Source organism: Strix aluco, chromosome 13 (assembly GCF_031877795.1).
Source record: "Strix aluco isolate bStrAlu1 chromosome 13, bStrAlu1.hap1, whole genome shotgun sequence".
Lineage (NCBI taxonomy): Eukaryota > Metazoa > Chordata > Aves > Strigiformes > Strigidae > Strix > Strix aluco.
Window position 1 is genome coordinate 10,440,207 of NC_133943.1, and position 16,876 is coordinate 10,457,082.

The 16,876-nt window shown below is 42.0% G+C and overlaps 2 protein-coding genes across 9 annotated transcripts in view; one reads left to right on the forward strand and one right to left on the reverse strand.

Moving 5' to 3' along the window:
* The first annotated feature begins 254 nt into the window (after nucleotides 1–254).
* Nucleotides 255–8,816, forward strand: KIF20A (kinesin family member 20A). Its single transcript, XM_074839126.1, has 18 exons — nucleotides 255–413; nucleotides 893–982; nucleotides 1,104–1,223; nucleotides 1,689–1,827; nucleotides 1,918–2,105; nucleotides 2,193–2,337; nucleotides 3,056–3,256; nucleotides 3,505–3,616; nucleotides 3,716–3,787; nucleotides 4,381–4,524; nucleotides 4,606–4,771; nucleotides 5,026–5,190; nucleotides 5,846–5,985; nucleotides 6,079–6,181; nucleotides 6,841–7,048; nucleotides 7,434–7,525; nucleotides 7,806–7,943; nucleotides 8,472–8,816. Exons 1-18 carry the CDS (start codon nucleotides 255–257, stop codon nucleotides 8,742–8,744), a joined length of 2,655 nt encoding a protein of 884 aa, XP_074695227.1. The 3' UTR covers nucleotides 8,745–8,816.
* Nucleotides 8,817–9,077: 261 nt separating this feature from the next.
* The window catches only part of SFXN1 (sideroflexin 1), a 47,674-nt gene continuing 39,875 nt past the window's right edge, over nucleotides 9,078–16,876 (reverse strand). For 7 of the 8 annotated variants that reach the window (XM_074839123.1, XM_074839119.1, XM_074839125.1 and 4 more), the window contains 4 exons: nucleotides 16,588–16,637; nucleotides 11,327–11,376; nucleotides 10,632–10,679; nucleotides 9,078–9,190 (listed from right to left, as the gene is read on the reverse strand). In XM_074839123.1, the coding sequence (XP_074695224.1) occupies nucleotides 9,094–9,190; nucleotides 10,632–10,679; nucleotides 11,327–11,376; nucleotides 16,588–16,637 (245 nt within the window). In that variant the 3' untranslated portion in view covers nucleotides 9,078–9,093. Of the gene's footprint in view, nucleotides 9,191–10,631; nucleotides 10,680–11,326; nucleotides 11,377–14,863; nucleotides 14,965–16,587; nucleotides 16,638–16,876 lie in introns of all 8 variants that reach the window. The other variant, XR_012625052.1, reaches the window with a different exon arrangement.

Sequence of the window (16,876 nt, forward strand, 5' to 3'; positions counted from 1 at the left end):
TCTGTCTGGGTCCTGCGGGGGGTGCGTGTGCGTTTGCAGCGGCATCCTGTGTGTCGGTGTGGGTGTGCGTGGAGGGAGGGTTCCGTGTGGGAGTGGGTTGTTCGTGGGGAATAGAAAGATATGGTAGTGGTGGGCAGACTGTATGTAGTGGGGTGTACACGTGGGGAAGCAAAGTTTGGACTCCTGGAAGACTGCAGTAACATCACCCTATCCTTACTCTTCCCCCATTTTCTCCAGGAGCTGTGTGAGACGCCATGGCGCAAGCACTTGCCTCCCCAGGGCTGTTCTCTGATGATGATGTTGCAGCCTCCCCTGTTCTTGAATCCACAGCAACGGGGTTTGGGGCTGATGTGCGCAAGGACCTGCTGTCAGAGTTCTCTGCCATCTCTCCAGATCTGGAGGGGTGCCAGCAGGTGAGGTGGGAGCTCTTCTGTCACAAACAGGGCAGTGTTTTGACTTGTGGCCGCTGTGTCTCTGTACAAAGATGGTGTGATGCAGGGCCAACAAATTCTTCAGAAGAGAGTAGAACAAAATGTTGCATTGCAGGGAAGCAGTTCCTGTTATGAGCAGCGTACTGTGAAGGGCACAGTCAGTAAATGCCTCTTAACACAATGCCTCTTTGTGTGGTATTTGGTCTGGGAGCTGGTTTTGGTGTCAGGTCTTCAGGTTGTTGGTCTGATTCATTAGATAAACAAAAGAAATGCTGGTGTGCCTGGAAATGCCTAAGAAAGCTTCTGGCATTGCTGGGGATTTTGGGACCAAAGAAGTGTCCATTAGTTACTGAGCACTAGTTAGGGCAGCCACGCGTGTGTGCCATGCTGTGGTTCCTGTTCTGATGGATGGTTGTGCACTGCCTCTGGCTACCATGTTTAACCTGTGCTGATTTTTGCAGGCTGTAGCTGAAGATAATAATGGAAAATTAAAGGTCTATTTGAGAGTTCGACCACTGAAATCTACGGAAGTGGAAAAAGGGGAAGACCAGGTGAGACACTGAATGAAGCAGTCTGAGCTGTATGCCTGCTGGGAGATGCTATCATCCTTTGCTGTCTATGCTATGGCCTCTTCTAAGCCATTGTGATAATGGGGTTTTATGTGTTCTTTAGGGCTGTGTCTGCATTGAGAATTCAGAGACCCTTCTTCTAAAAGCCCCTAAGGACTCCTTTACCATGCGGAGCACAGAACGCGGAGTGGGACAAGCAGCACACAGATTCTCTTTCACCCAGGTAGGTAACTGGGACAAACAATCCATCTGAAAGTTTTTGGAGCTTAAACCAGCCTTAGAGCTTGAAAAGCTGGCTTACTAACACACACTGATTCCAATGCACTGTATGAACTGTATACTTGTACAATCCTCTCTACTTAAGTTTGTTTCTGTTGCTGTTTCCTTATTTTTTCTCTCTTTAAGCTGATTCTGACAACTTTTTTGGCAGCAAATGCCAGATTCTTGTTTTGCTCATGAGGCTCTAAACATACTAGAGGCTGTAGTGATGCCAGATATAACCGGATTAAGCAACTGAACAGCTTGTTTTTGCAGGGGACTTGGACTGGAATTACTGGTGGGTCTGTTGCTCATGATGTGGGGCTAGTGAAGGGAACAAAGGGCTACGTATTATCACTTGAACAACCATGTGCAGTCAAAAGACAGGAAAGATCCACATGAGGCCATTTTTCACGTGTCTTGTTTGCAGATCTTTGGACCAGATGTGGGGCAGAAATTGTTCTTTGATGAGACAATGAAGCAGGTGGTAAAGGATGTACTGAATGGGCAGAACTGGCTGGTTTACACCTATGGCATCACCAATTCAGGGAAGACTCACACTATTCAGGGTAAGGAAAGCACTAGGTGTTAGTAGCTTGTTGAGGGAGTTGTCTGCTTCTACATGTGAATCCTCAGCTTGTTGGTTCTCCTTGCTTCAGGCAGCAACAAAGATGGGGGGATTCTGCCTCGCTCCTTAGCAGTCATCTTCAATAGTGTGGGGGACCGGCTGTACCAAGCCATGGATCTGAAGCCTTCCCTCTCCAATGAGGTGATCTGGCTGGACAGCAGGCAGGTGCGACAGGAAGAGGCCAAGAAGCAGACCATGCTGCGGGGGGGTCTGTGGGAGGTAAGCATGCGGCTTCTTGGAGATTTAATAATAGGGTAAGGATGGTGTCATACTACATATATGTTCTTGTTCTTTGTTTCCTTCCAGGGGGAGCTGTTAACGCCACTGAAAAGGAGTCACAGTGCTGAATCTCAGCTCCAGGCCACCACCAGTGGCAGTTTTGACAGTGGAATTGCTGGCCTCTCTTCATCTAGCCAACTCACGAACCATTCAGATGTCAGCCAGACAGAAGGTATGTCTGGAAGCACGTGGTATACTACCTGCTTCTTGTTGTTGGAAGATGGGGGAAGAAAGGGGGATGGCTATTTGGATGCTCTGTTGTGGGTAAGGGAGCAAAGGTGCTGTAGTCTCACAAATTTTCCCTTTGACAGATAAGAATGTCAGGGCTGAAGAACTTTGTCTGTATGTCTTGCCAACAGATGAAGAATTCACCACTGCATAATAACCAAGCCTTATGAAATGAAAGTTAATTGACACCCATTTACTTCATTCAAGGGATATGGTTCTGAGCAGCTGAATGCCATGTGATGGGGATAGCTGTAAAGCAGGGTGCTAAACTGACATGCTGCACTGAACACTGTGCCCAGACTTTCAAACCTAGGAACTACTGGCTGATTAGGTATCCAGAAGCATGGAGTAATTGAGGGAACAAGGACTAAAACTTACACAGGGAAGAGTTCATGTTTGAAATATCCTATACTCCTGGAGTCAAGATCAAGTATGCAAAAAGTCCTCACAGAGAAAGGAGGATACTGTGCAAGGAAGCTTTAGGTTGTCTCACTGGGGACAGGCATTAGAGTAGGTCCAAATGAGACAAGGTATATAGGATAATTTGAGTCTGGGGTAATGTTCCTGCTGAAGAAAGATATCTCAGTCTATAGCTAAACCATTCAGGTTGGACCTGTGAAAAGTTGCAGGCATAATTTTTTTTTTTTCCTCTTTTTCCCCAGAACCGAGCCCTCGCTGGGCCGACTTGGATCGCATTTCACTCACCAACACAGGAGATATGCAGTTCTCCATCTGGGTCTCCTTTTTTGAGATTTACAATGAGTTAATCTATGACTTGTTAGAACCAGCTGTACCTGGCCAGAACCGCAAGAGGCAGACACTGCGGCTCTGTGAAGACCAGACTGGCAACCCCTATGTGAAAGGTAGATTTACCTGAAAGATATGTTTAGTGGCCTGCTAGGGAGACTTGAGGGCTGGGTGGGTGGCTTAGCAGTGATGCAGTGGGGACCGTGATGTCCTCTATGGCCCTTCAGAGGTCTCTGATGTCTGGATTATGGGAATGTTAAGTTTGTTAATATCAAGGAAATGCAATGGTGAAGTCAGGGCTGAGATAAGCAAGTTTTCTACCAGTCTCCTAACTGCCTTGCCCAATGCATGCTTGCTTTTCCAGATCTGAACTGGATCAATGTCCGGGATGCTGATGAGGCCTGGAAGCTCCTGAAACTGGGTCGGAAAAATCAGAGTTTTGCTAGCACCCACATGAACCAGAACTCCAGTCGCAGGTCTGAAGGGGAAGGGGGGTTGTTTAGGCAAAAATACAATCCTGAGGAGCTTTTAAAGGTTGCATTTCCTTCTTAAAATATCTGCATGTTTCTTTACAGTCACAGTGTCTTCTCCATTCGGATTCTGCACTTGCAAAGAGGTGGCAGTGAAATTGTTCCAAAAATCAGCGAGTAAGTTTCATGCTTTCTAGGATTTGGGGGTGTTGTCTGTGGACTCAACTTTTCTGCCTCTTTTATTGTGGACCTGGGGTATGGGAAGTACCTTAAGGAAGGTTTTGTTGAAAGTACTTTGAAGGAGTAAATGTTCCCACTCTTAAGTCTTGGAACTGACTGAGGAGTTTGTGAGGAGTACTGCAAAGTACACCTTGAGGTAATTCTCAGGCTTTCTGAATGAAGGTAAATGTCAGTAACCTTGCCCTTGCAGCAAGGCTGATTTAAGTGCTGCTGATGCCTGTTCCTGGGATGTAGTTATCTGGAAACAGGTTGTCTCAGTATCTGGGAAGTGGCTGTCCTGAGGACTGGCAAAGGATCTTTCAACTTGACATCACAAAGCTCATGTTGGTACTACCTTGTGTAACCCCTACACTGCGGGTAGGCCTTTCTGCCCAGCAACAGCCCCCACACACCAGAAGAGCTTTCTGTGCCCTTATGGGGAAACTGGGAAGGTGAGCAGGGCAGGTGATCACAGAGTGTCTGAACTGTAAATCTTGTCAGAACAGGACAAACCTAGTAGCTCATGTGAATATGGCCTGTGTTTTCTTCAGGTTATCACTGTGTGACCTGGCGGGGTCAGAGCGCTGCAAAGACCAGAAAAGTGGGGACCGAATGAAAGAAGCAAACAACATCAACACCTCCCTCCACACACTGGGTCGCTGCATTGCTGCCCTCCGCCAGAACCAGCAGTCCAGGTGCGCATCCAGAACTCCAGAGGGAGGGTGTGGGGAGGCTGTTTTGCTTTCCCCTGGGCTCACTCTTGTCTCTCTCTATAGATTGAAGCAGACTGTGGTTCCCTTCCGGGACAGCAAGCTAACCCGCGTGTTCCAGGGTTTCTTCACTGGACGTGGGCGCTCTTGCATGATTGTCAACATCAACCAGTGTGCATCTACATATGATGAAACTCTGTATGTAGCCAAGTTCTCAGCCATTGCCAGCCAGGTAAGTAGCACGTGCCAGGATCACAGCATGGTCAGGATACATCCTGCTTCTGTGGGAATGGGCCCCTTTCCATCACAAGGCAGGGGGAATGCTTGCAAGTCTTCCCTATGTTTCTCCAGTGGATTATTACCTTTACAGTATTTCCAGATTCTGCTAAACTGGAAGGGTTGACAGGTTGTAGATAAGTGCCATGTTTAAAGCCTACTCAACTTCCAGGCTTTGTTGACTAGTAATGATGGCCCTTTCCCCTTCAGCTTGTTCAGGCACCTCCCACAAAGCTGGGACTTCCATCCATACAATCAATCATCAAAGAGCACAACAGGCGAACCAGCCAGGGTCTGGAGGCAGACGCAAAGGAAGAAGTGGAATCAGAAGACGATAGTGAGGATGAAGCAGATGTCTCCATGTATGAGAAAGAGGTGGGTTGTGTTTTGTTTTTATGGATAGAGGGGCAAGAACAGGACTGTTAGCTTTGGCCTGGGAGGTGGGGCTGGAGCTCAGCACTATACCAAGAGATGACAGAACCTCAGAAGGATATGGGACTCAGGAAATCTGGAATCCATGAGGAAAATGTTCCACAGTTGGTCTGAATCTGAAGCACATGCTTAATTTGGAAACATTTTGTCATCTGTGGAATAGGGACAGTAAGAGCTCGGGTGCAGACCTATAATCCCTAGTCTGCAAGGGAAATCTAGAGATCAGAAAACATGCAAAACAGATGGCTAAGCTGAGGAAAAAGAATGAAACTTCCTAGATACTTAAACTAGGCAGCTGGAATAGCTGAAAGATCAAGATGGAAGTCTTAAACCTACAGAGACTTCAGTTCTAGTGTGTCAAGGTAGTAAATGCTGGTGCATCCCTGGGCCATGCTGTAGGGAAAGCTGCTCTGGAGATAGCTCCATGTGGAGCTCACTGCTGTTTAAGCCATCTCACAGGAGAGGAATTAAGAGTAAATTTTGCAACTTCTCTTTCCAAGTGACTAAAGACTCCCAGCCTACAGATATGGGACCACGTAGTTTATTCTAGGTCTGAAGTCTGTTGTGCAGTGTGGGCAATGGAGTTTGTGTCCTCCAGGACCTGTTGCGTGTAGTGGAAGCTGCACGAGAACTGCTGGTGCGAGAGCGGCAGGAGAAGCTGCAACTCGAAATGCGTCTCCGTGAGGAGATCTGCAATGAGATGCTGGAGCACATGCAACAGAAGGAGCAATGGTGCAGGTACAGCTTATGGTGATCTCCCTCCCTTTGTTCAGGGTGAGCTGCAGTACCAAGAACTGCCAGACCCTGACATGTAGTTTGCTCTCTTTGTAGCCAACATGTGGATGCTCAGAAGGAGCTGCTGGAGGAACTGTATGAGGATAAACTGAATAACCTGAAGGAGTCACTGACTGACTATTACCAGGAGGAGATCCAGGTTTGTTCAGGGCAATGAAATGACATCAGGAAAGTGGCAGTGGGTTGGGGAGGGACTTGGGGTACTTGAGTCTGGGAAGGTGACTTATGCAAACTGAAAGATTTTGTTTTTTGTGGTATCTTTTTGTGATATTTGATAGCTTGATCCACAATTTTTGCTTTTTGTCTACTGCTTTATGTAGTTTACTAGGCTTTTTAATTTTCAGCCCTTAATCTGGAAGTTAATGTTGCAACCATTCTGATGACTCTATTTGTGCAACATGATTCTCTCCCCCCCTTACACTTTTAGCTAGTGGCTTGCTTTGCACTCCTCAGATTAACACAAGTTCTGTGAATTTCTCTTCTTACACTTAGTTGTGATGATGGGCTTGGACCTGTCTATATTTTTCATGCTATGGCATTTGAGTGGCCTCTGGGATTCGCTGCAGACCTCTCTGAAGATGCCAACTCTCAAAATCCCTTGTCTTTAGAGAGTGTAAAAAAGGTGGTTTAGGCTCCCAGGAAATGGGTTCACTGTTTTCACTTAAAGGACATTAAAGGCTGGGTCCAATGTGTGAAGTGTGTGATTGAGAAAGTCTCCTGGAAGAAAGACATTGAAAGCTTCAGAAAAGCTGTGTTAAGAAAATCCTGTTGAATATTTGAACAAACTTGCTTTCAAAGGAGCGTGATGAGAAGATTGAGGAGCTCCAAGCTGCTCTGCAGGAGGCAAAACAAAAATTGGAGAGCCTGGATACTATGCAAAAGGAGTCAGGGCAAAGCTTGCGTCGATCAAAGCGAGTGGCTACCTCATGCGCTCTGCAGCAGGAGCTGGTAGATACTAAAGCCAAACTGGAGCAATGTCAAATGGAGTTAAATACTGCAACAGCAGGTAAGGCAGTGATGCTGCACTGGTTCTGGACTACGCCCAAGCAATTGTAGAGGGTTAGAGGTACTTTTTCCAGTAGGGTATGCTGGATTCAGAGATCCTGAAACCAGTATTCTAAGTTGCAGATAATAGGGATAATGTGCTGGATGGGACAGGGTTTCACTTCATTTTTACATGAAAATGGACTTTAGGGCAGGATCATCTCCCTGTTCAAATTATAAAGTCGCTTTGCGTAACTGAAAGGGAGAAGCCTGGAATGTTTGTGCATGTCTGCACAAACTCAAAGCTTTTCTCAGCTTGCCTGTGGCAGCTTGTCTCAAAGGAAGTCCTGACTTCAGAAAAACTGAAAGCTTAATGTACCATTGTTCACTACTTTGTCTGTTCCTAGAGCTGCGCAAGTACCAGAAATTACTGGAGCCACCTCCCTCCACCAAACCCATTACTGTGGATGTAGACAAGAAGCTGGAAGATGGACAGAAGGTAACTCCATTTCTGTGTTAGAGGGCAAGGTGGATGCCAGTTTAAACAGTGTTTGGAGCTGCTGTTTCCAAGTTTTCAAACAAATGGTTGAAGTTGAAATGGGTCTGTTTAAAACAAACCCTTACTTAGATATGCGGAAAGCTGTGGTATCTGTAATCCCAGCATACCTCGCTCAGATGGGATCCTCCCTCAGGATTGCATATCTGAATGACCTTGGAGTGGCTTTGTTTGCAGAGCAATGCCAAAGGTAGCTGTTGTACTAAATCTCTTTCTCCTGTAGAATGTCAGATTGCTGCGTTCAGAATTACAAAAGCTTGGGGAGTCTCTTCAGTCTGCAGAGAGGGCGTGCTGCCACAGTACCAGCGCAGGGAAACTTCGAGAAGCCCTCTGTATGTGTGATGACATTCTGGCTCGACAGGTAATGTGTCTGTTTTGTTGTGGGTTGCACTGGGGGATTTAGTCTATGCGCTTTGCCAGTCAGCAGAATAACCTAGGTTCTTGCAGCTGCAGATAAAAATGACTTATTCTTTAGACAAATACTGTCTATTACATTAAGGGAGCTATATTGCTAATTTTTCAATGGTTGAGTCGGACTGCATATTTAACTCTCCAAAGGAGAACCAAATTGTCCCTGTTCAGTTAACTGACAGCCTGCACTTAAAGTAGGAGAATTTGAGTTCTCCTTTCCTTATCCACTTCACTCTATCACAGTTGCTATGGCAGCACATTTGCAGCAGGATGGATTTAGCTTTTTCCTAGCCTTACTGTTCCTATTTTGTTATTGAACTGCTACACTGTTGACAGTAGAAGCCTTTATGCATGGCCTTATTTAGCAATATCAGCTAGCGAATTTTGGCAAAGGCAATTTATCCTCTTCAGTTCATAGTAACCAGGGAGTTAGGCAGCTTGCTGTATCTTTACATATATATTGCCTTCCCTTTCTCAGGACCAAACACTGGCAGAACTGCAGAACAACATGATGCTGGTAAAACTAGACCTGCGGAAGAAAGCAGCTTGTATTGCTGAACAGTACCACACTGTACAGAAGCTCCAGGCTCCCCCAACATCTACCTTAAAGAAACGGTTCTGTGCCAACAGGGAAAACCTACAACCCAACCAACCTCCTGGTAAAAAGCCCTTCCTGCACAACCTTCTGTCACGTTCAGCCACCCGTCCTGTTGCTGGCAGAGGGTGGCAACTTCGTTCAGTTGCTCTATGACTTTTCACAAAGAGATCCCTGCCCCACTATTACTGGAACAGGTGGCAAATTCAATATAATAGCATCTATTTTTCTTTGTGTGCTTGTTTATTATTGTAGCTGCTTGAGAGCTTATGTAAACATTTTTGGATATGTATGGTTAAACTTTTAATCGATACCAAAGTGGACAAAATGACCTTTTGTAATTTAAACACTACAACGAGGAAAGTCTAAATACAAAATGTGGATAATCAAAGTTGTTTAACAAAAGGACAAGTTAAAAGTGAGTTCTCATCTTCAACTACGTTGGCACATAACTCACAAATAAGTTCACAAGATCCTCCTTAAAAGATATTTTCCCTTCCTTGAATTATAATCCTTTATTAAAGTATACACGTTCTAGGTCAGGGCTGTTCTCTCGGATCTTGGCTTGCAATTCTGGCTCCAAGCGTGTTACAGACATAGAACTAAGCAAAAGAAACAGTAAAATGGTTATATATAACAAGCACTTGAATGTAAAATAAGATGGACAATGCATCTGGTTAAACTTCCTGCATTGTGAAAAGAGTTTTCAGATCTTTTTCTAACTTCTTATGAAGGACTCATACTCACAGACCAAGGGCAACTTAATCCCTGCTTAAAAGGCAACAAGGTAGTCTGTAGAGTCAAGAAATGGCTGTTGCTACTACCAGGAGGGTAGGAATCTACTTAGTTGCTTGAGGTTGTTGCTGGCAACAGAAACCTAACTTCCTAAAGTTGTTTTTATTAAATATAATGTATTTGCATATTTAACTTACTGCCTGATTTTATTCAATTGAATAAAAGGTTTATTTTTGAGAGTCATCTCACAGTAAAGTGAATTAAACTGCCAGGTCACTTAAACAGCTGCAATTTCTTAAATACAGTTTAAGGTCTAATCTTCCTGTGAAATGGAAAGCCCTGGTTAAAATCAAGAACTGTACCACACTTGCTATGCTAGTTTGTTAAGCCATCTCCAAGTAGCCTAGTGACACTTATTTATCACAATTCTCTACTCCATGCCAGGCAGGGAAACAGATGGTGTCAGACTGCTGCTTTATACTCAGTTGCATCAGATGAGAATTAGGTATTGTTTTCTGGAAGTCAAAAGCTACTTTAGTTGCTCAATATTTTAATGGATTCAGCTCCAGCTTGCATCCTTTAAGCTACCTGTGGCAGCTTGTCAAGTTTAGACAACCAGTAATAATATAAGAGGGACAGCCCAGTTGAATTTAAGACCCTGTTCATACTGCAAATTGAGCTAACTTTGTTTGTAGGTAACCTATCCAGGTTTCATTATGATTTCAGCTATAATAAATATTGTTTCTAAGACAGTTTTCAGTACTGAGCTATTCGTGTATTGATGAAGAATTATTTCTGGAAGAATATTAATCAAATTACAAATAAGCACATATAGTCAAGTGCTGTTCTGTATAACCAGAGGAGTTTCCAGCTGAAAATAAAATGGGCTCTGACTGTATTTAATGAAGCCATAATCTTACCGGACATGAATGTATTGTTTGGACTACATGAGCCTTTTTTATGAATCATTCCAGTGATTCTTAACTGTATTATCAAGCTCAAACTTCTCAGCTTGAAATAGCATTGTTAAACTACTCACCCAAACCTCTTGTTCACTATCCCTATGTAGCTGCATCTCAAGCTGCTAGAGTTTGTAAACAAATGAGCCCAATTCAACTATTCGATATTACTGATGAGTAACATAGTTATTACTTCTCTGAATATTCTCATGTTTATCACATTTGTTATATGGGAATTAAGACTATGCTCTAGGAGGCAATGACCACTTGTTTCTGTCTTTTTGCAGTACCTTGCATGCATCTTGGGAATGTAACATTAAAGTAAGAATAATGTAACAGGAATACGTACCTTTTTTGAGGAAACAGTGCACAACACAAGGGTGTTGCAAACACGAGACTAGAGGAGACAAAAATGGGTTTACAATATTTAGGGTGCTAAAAGACAATCTGAAACCCTTATGCATGGTCTTCTAGGCAGAAAGCTTTTTTTTTGTATACAGTGAGGTAAAGTTCTATAAAGTGCTATGTAACCTTTATTTCTCACTGCCCTATAACTTATGAAATCATTTAACCTACTATGTACTAAATGCATCAATACCATGCTTGCAAATGTGTATAAAGTTATCATTTGATGTCCTTTCAGTGTTTTGCATTGGTGTGCATGACAACATAAAGTGCCAGACAACAGCAAAAGAAACTCCCTTAACCAAATGTTTCAATAATCCAACCTACAGGATGAGATTACTATTACTCTTTATGGAGGTAGTAGCCAAAGCATCTTTTCTAATCTAGCTGCTACATGCCTTTTTTGCCACTCCCCTTCTTTCTCCCTCTGCTTTTCTTGGCAGCTTCTTCATTACTAACGGCTTTTCTTTTTAATATGGTATTATCAGTTACAGATGGGAAAGTGAAATAACTGTTGTAGACTCATTAACTCTCTCAACTTTTTTTCTTTAAACAAAGTGCAAATATTGCTACTTCCTCCAAAAAAACCCTACAAGTATCTCTTAAAATAGCAGGCACAACCTAAAGAAAATCACTTACCAGAATCCAACTAATCCAACTTGAATGGGAGCACTCATCCAAGGAAATCTCTGTTAAAAATAAACCACACACAATAAGTATGGTATCTTTTCTCCCCCGCTTCCCACTTTCCTGGAGTTCTTGTATTGTAAGAGACAGATTGTACATAAAAGGGTCTTGGACACAATGAAGGCAAAACAATTACCTGCATACTTTAAACTGAGTTCCAATTTGAGAGCCCAATCCCTTTGAAAAGTAGCAAGAAAATTCCCAGTGATATCAATGTACACTCATCCTGAGTGAGCGTCCCTTAAACTACAATAGGTGGTTGCCTCTTTTACTTATGACCTGATCTTGAATACGTGGGCTATTTCTTTGGGCAAGCTACAGCACCACAGCCACAGCCTGGAGCGGTGCTGCAGGTGCAAGGCCCGCACACCTCCTAAGGGCACAGTGAATTTTGCCCAGGCATCCCTAAGAAGAGAGGCTAGGTCTGGTTACAGTTCTTATCTCTTTGGTGACATCAAGTAGTTTTAACTTGTAACTGGAGATTTACTTTCTGAGCAACAGCAACTGCAGCCACCAACCATAAATAAGGGAGGTGTCAAGGAAAAATGCCTTTTCTCCTGTCTTATGATTCGCTTTGATGTGTATGAACTTGCCCCTGTAGCACAGTCTGCTGCTACACGCCAGTTCTGCAAGAGTTCACCTTATATTAAAGGAAAAAAGGGTAGAAGGATTGGGGTGAAAAAGCAACACATAATCTATGGATGCATTTTTAGCATATTCCTCACTCCTGTAACTTTTGCAGAACGTATTTCAAGAAATATGATAGTTTTCTTGTAGGCCTTTAAATGGTTTAGGAATCCACTCCCCCCATGTTAGAATTTTAGTTGAAATTAATTACTAATGAACTAAAACCAGAGCTGTTTAAACAACACTGCTGCAATAGCCTTCTGTTGATACAATAAAATCAGTGTCTCCAGTAAGTAGGACATACACAACTGCTATGATAACAGGAAGTTGATTTTAAAAACCAGCTGAGTTAAAAACCATGTTACAGTGGATGATGTTTTCAACAACGATGATGATTCTTTCTGCAAGAAGCATTTCTTAAGATGTAGAAGTGACAGGAGAAGCGGGTGAACAAAAGATGGGCATTATTTGACAGTAGAAATAGAAAAAAGAAGTTCAGAAAGCTCTGTAGGACAAAGCTTGGTGCTAAGGAAGGTCACAGCAGCATAAGAGGCATGGAAAACAAGCCTGTGTGGATTAAACTCTCCAGAGCCCAAGGAAGAAGAAATGTAGAAGATTGCCTTTTCCACCCCCCCCACCCCCCCCACCCCCCCCGGAGTCAATCCATAATCCGGAAGTGAGTGCAGGAAGAACTGTGCAATTCAGCAATAATCTGCAACAACAGATAACAAATGGAAAAAGACAGCAACAGGGAGAAGGAGAAAGAGTGAATGCAGCAGTGCTCTGCTGTGCTGGCATCCCACTAAACACACCTTCATTTGACTCTCAGCTGAGATAAATTCACTCAAAATGCTTTACATTTTATACTTTGGGAGAGTTCATGACAAGTGATGGTGTGACTGACAGTGCAAGGGATGGAGGACTGTGGCATTGGTAAATATTACACATATTTGGGAACACAAACACTACTGCAAATTACTTCAGTCTCTGAGGAGAATTAAGGGAGAGGGATGCTATGCATTGCAGTGTGAGGGAGGGACTTGAGATACATAACAGAAAAGCCTCAAATATGATTTTATAATTGAAAAGACTTGTAAGGTATCATGAGAGTAACAGATGATTGAATGCCTTTAGCAGAGTTGGTCATTAATCTGAGAAGTGTCTACTAGTACAGACAATATAAACAACATCCATTTCATGTGGCAGAACATTTTTTGCCAAGGCACTTGATCTGAGTTGCAGCCTTTATTTTTCAAGAATGTTACCAGGCTGCACTAATCAAGAAGGATGGTGAGGTAAAACTAACACTGGGAGGTCAATATTAAGAATTGGAGTTGTCCAGGGAACAGTGTAAAACAATAAAGCAAAACTCAAATGTAGGCTGTACATCCCTACAAAAAGATAAAATGGAGAAGTACAAGACACCAGAAGAATTTGCTGTGTTAGAGAATTATCATTTAACTCCGGAAGAAGACAGTTCCCCATGAATTAGGTTTTAATTTCCAGATGTCTTTATGGCATCTGCAGTGGTTAGTGCAAACAGAGAAAATGGAGAAATGATAATTAAGCAAACAAAAGCTGTAAGGAGAATCAGCTTTTTTCTAACTGCTTCCTTCCATTGTTGGATCTAAGAAATCTGTCAGCTTTCCCAGGCTAGTTACGCCTGCTTTTTAAAAAAAAAAAAATAAATGAAATGACAGTTAAATTAGGAATGCATGGAGGACTCTAAGGCATAAGACATTCAAGAATGATGCTTAAAAAAAAAAGGTTTTCTGTTGTAGTTTTGTGACCATTTTGAATTCATATTTTAGTTGCAGACTAAGAGACCTCAAGGAGCTTGTTTTAAAGATATATGAGGAAGTTTCTGGAATCAACTTGATTGTATGCAGAACAGGAGAGAAACAGTAGCTGAAGCTGTAAGAGTAGTAATATAAATTAAAACGTCAGTGTCGATTGGAACTTTCAGAAGTTTCTATGGAGATAAAAACCAATTTCTTTCCTTAGGAGAAAGGTTACAGGTAACTAAAATCTATAAATGCTGTGCCTCAGAGCAAGGTTGTTTATGGATTCTCCTGCTGCAGCAGATAAAATAACTTGGTTCTGCACAGAACTAGTCAAGTGTATGTCAGCAGGGATAATGAACATAGACATTATACGGCCTAATCAAGAACTACTACACTGCAGAATCACATAAAAGGCAGCCAAAGCCACCGCTGAAATCTATAGCAAAAGCATATATATATATATATACACAAAAAATATGTTTTCGAGTCAAGAAATAATTAGATTTTTTTGAAGTAGTAATATGTGCTTGTGTTCTAAAAACGTTCTTCAGTCATTTTCTAGCAATAACTTTTGGGAATATTGTTAATTCATACTCACGTTACCATCAAAATTGTCCCTGTGCAAAACAGTGTTGGAATATGGGGGATGAATAGTGCTACATAACCTACATCTTATTTCAAATACCAGAGGATGATAGCCTGCTATCACTGAGACCAGCATCCCAGAAGCATTTCTTTCTCTCTCTCTTATTGCAGAACATAATTCTATTTTCTGCATTATTTCACAACCATCTGCCTATTTTCTGGCCTTGTGTGTGGCTTAATAGGCTTTGGCAAGCATACAAGAATTATTTTCAAGAGTGATGATGTGCAAAGCAGAGGCTAAGAATAATGAGTTAGTAAAGCATTGCGTGGATGGTGTTGGAGTACTGCAAATGGGATGGTGCTTCTGAAACCTCAAGAGGACATGCAGAAGCTGCGTGTTAAAAATGCAGCTCATTCCTTAATGGTTTTAATACTAATCTCTACCAAGTGTTACCACTGACTACCTGCAGAGCAGTGTTTCACCTGAACTCACAGTCTTTGAGGCTGAGGGGGAGGAACAGGTGAGCATAAACGGTCATGATGGTACCAAAGACCACTGAGTAGTCACCGAAGAAATCGCTCATTTTTGCTGATCTGAAAAATTCACAACACCCTTATATTGATTATACCACACAAAAACAATAGATACTTGTCTCCAAACCCTGAGGATTGCTGCAAGTTCTTGACAAATGCCATTTTTGTATTTGCCAGTTGAGTTGATAGCATTTGTGACATTTCTCCTATGTCAAATACATATAAAATAATCCTTGCTCTAAATTTGAGGGTTTTTTTTTTTAAACAAGGGTTAATGTTTCAGGTAATACATTCTCAAGAATGTAACAGTATCACAAGCTGCTTAAAGCTACTCTGCAAACAGGGTATGGGTCAAAAGAAATCAGCAATTAAGAATTAGCCAAATCAGTACAGGGCTCTCTACGCTGCAGACAAATAGTGTATTTGGATGTGCTGCAGTCTCACTTCTTTCAGGAGATGTGAGCAGCACACACTGACTTTCACTCTAAAACTCAAACGCCTCATTTCCTGTTTTTACATTCTGCGCAATAGTGTTTTCTGTTAAGGGGGGAGGGAAGCAAAGCATTTCAGGAAAAAGTAGTTTTTAAAATTGGAACGCACTTGGGACCTCTTTCCAATGCCTCATTTATACATACAGAAGCACTTTCAAATGGTGTACGTAACGGGGTATGCACAAGAAAAATGAAGGGCAGAAATAATAAGAAATATGATTTAAATATTTTAGAAATCTTTATCTTAGACAACCAAAACCAGGCAACTTCCCCTGCTTGTCTTCCCAGTCCCCACCCAAACCACTTTTCCAAGGGAGGGTGTGGAGACTCAGACCTCGCTTTCTTTTCCTAACTTCTTCTAAGAGGAAGGAGACAGATTCTCTTAGGCTATTGTTCCCAGCTTGTTGGGTGGGTTTCACAGGCAGAAACTTTGCCTGGAGATACGCAGTAAGTAAATCAGTGATATTGGCTGGTGAAGATGAAACTCCCTTTACTGGTAAAGAATTATAGAGCTCCTCATCTGAATAGTATTTCTCATGTGTTAGACAACCCCATAATTAATTTAATTCTTGTTCTTTGCCCTCTCATGTACACACAGTGCATAATGTTGATTTAGTTTACATATTTACTAATATCAGGTGTTTGACTTCACACTACATTAGTATAAACAGAATATAGAAAATAAGTAATCTTTGATGAAGCATGCCCATTCTATGCCTACCCTGAACTTGCCAATCCAATAAATTTAAAAGGATAATTTTCAAAGAGATTATTACCATCACTATTGTTTCCAAAGTCAAATTGCTACTACAGCAGCTAAGTAAATCCTCCTTATTGCTATCTTGAGAAAAAAGCATTATTAAAATTTTGAATATTTTTCTCATAAACTGTATTCCAAGTCTCAGTACAAGGAAGGTTTATTTACCAGGAGGAACTCTGCATTTTAAGAACAATTATAAAGATAACAAAAATTTCACATTTTCTTAATGTTATATTTTACTGTGATAAAAAGAACCAAGCAATCCCTGTCTAAAAAAGGCATAAAGAAAGCGACAGCTGTAAAGCAAGCTCTACAGTGCTGTCCTCCCAGAGTGTGTGGGAGGCAAATATGAAGACTCAGAAAGTATTTTAAATCCATTAAAATATTAACTTAGGATATGAAATACATATACAAAGATTGTCTAAGACTAACCTTTAAAAAGGCTCTCTTCTCCAATGTATTCATTATGAAGGGAGGAATCGCTGCAAATGAGAAAAGGAAAAAAAAAAGCATTAATCTTGGGAAAAAAAGGCACTTCGTTTTAATTTTCTGTTAAGATGAACTAATACCGTAGTACAATTCTCACAGCCTTTTGTCATTAACTGAGCTTCCATTTCACGCTGCCATTTCACATTGCCAATTCAAGATACTGGATTGGTATTACAGAGATAAATTCTCCCAGTAGGCAAAACTTCTAATTTCACGTGCTACTGAACCTGAG

Bases quoted from the DNA above. Each gene is read 5' to 3' on its own strand.
- KIF20A (XM_074839126.1), top strand. From the start codon at position 255: ATGGCGCAAGCACTTGCCTCCCCAGGGCTGTTCTCTGATGATGATGTT. The intron at 3,617-3,715 runs GTCTGAAGGGGA...GTTTCTTTACAG, and splicing joins AACCAGAACTCCAGTCGCAG to TCACAGTGTCTTCTCCATTC. The intron at 4,772-5,025 runs GTAAGTAGCACG...TTTCCCCTTCAG, and splicing joins TCTCAGCCATTGCCAGCCAG to CTTGTTCAGGCACCTCCCAC.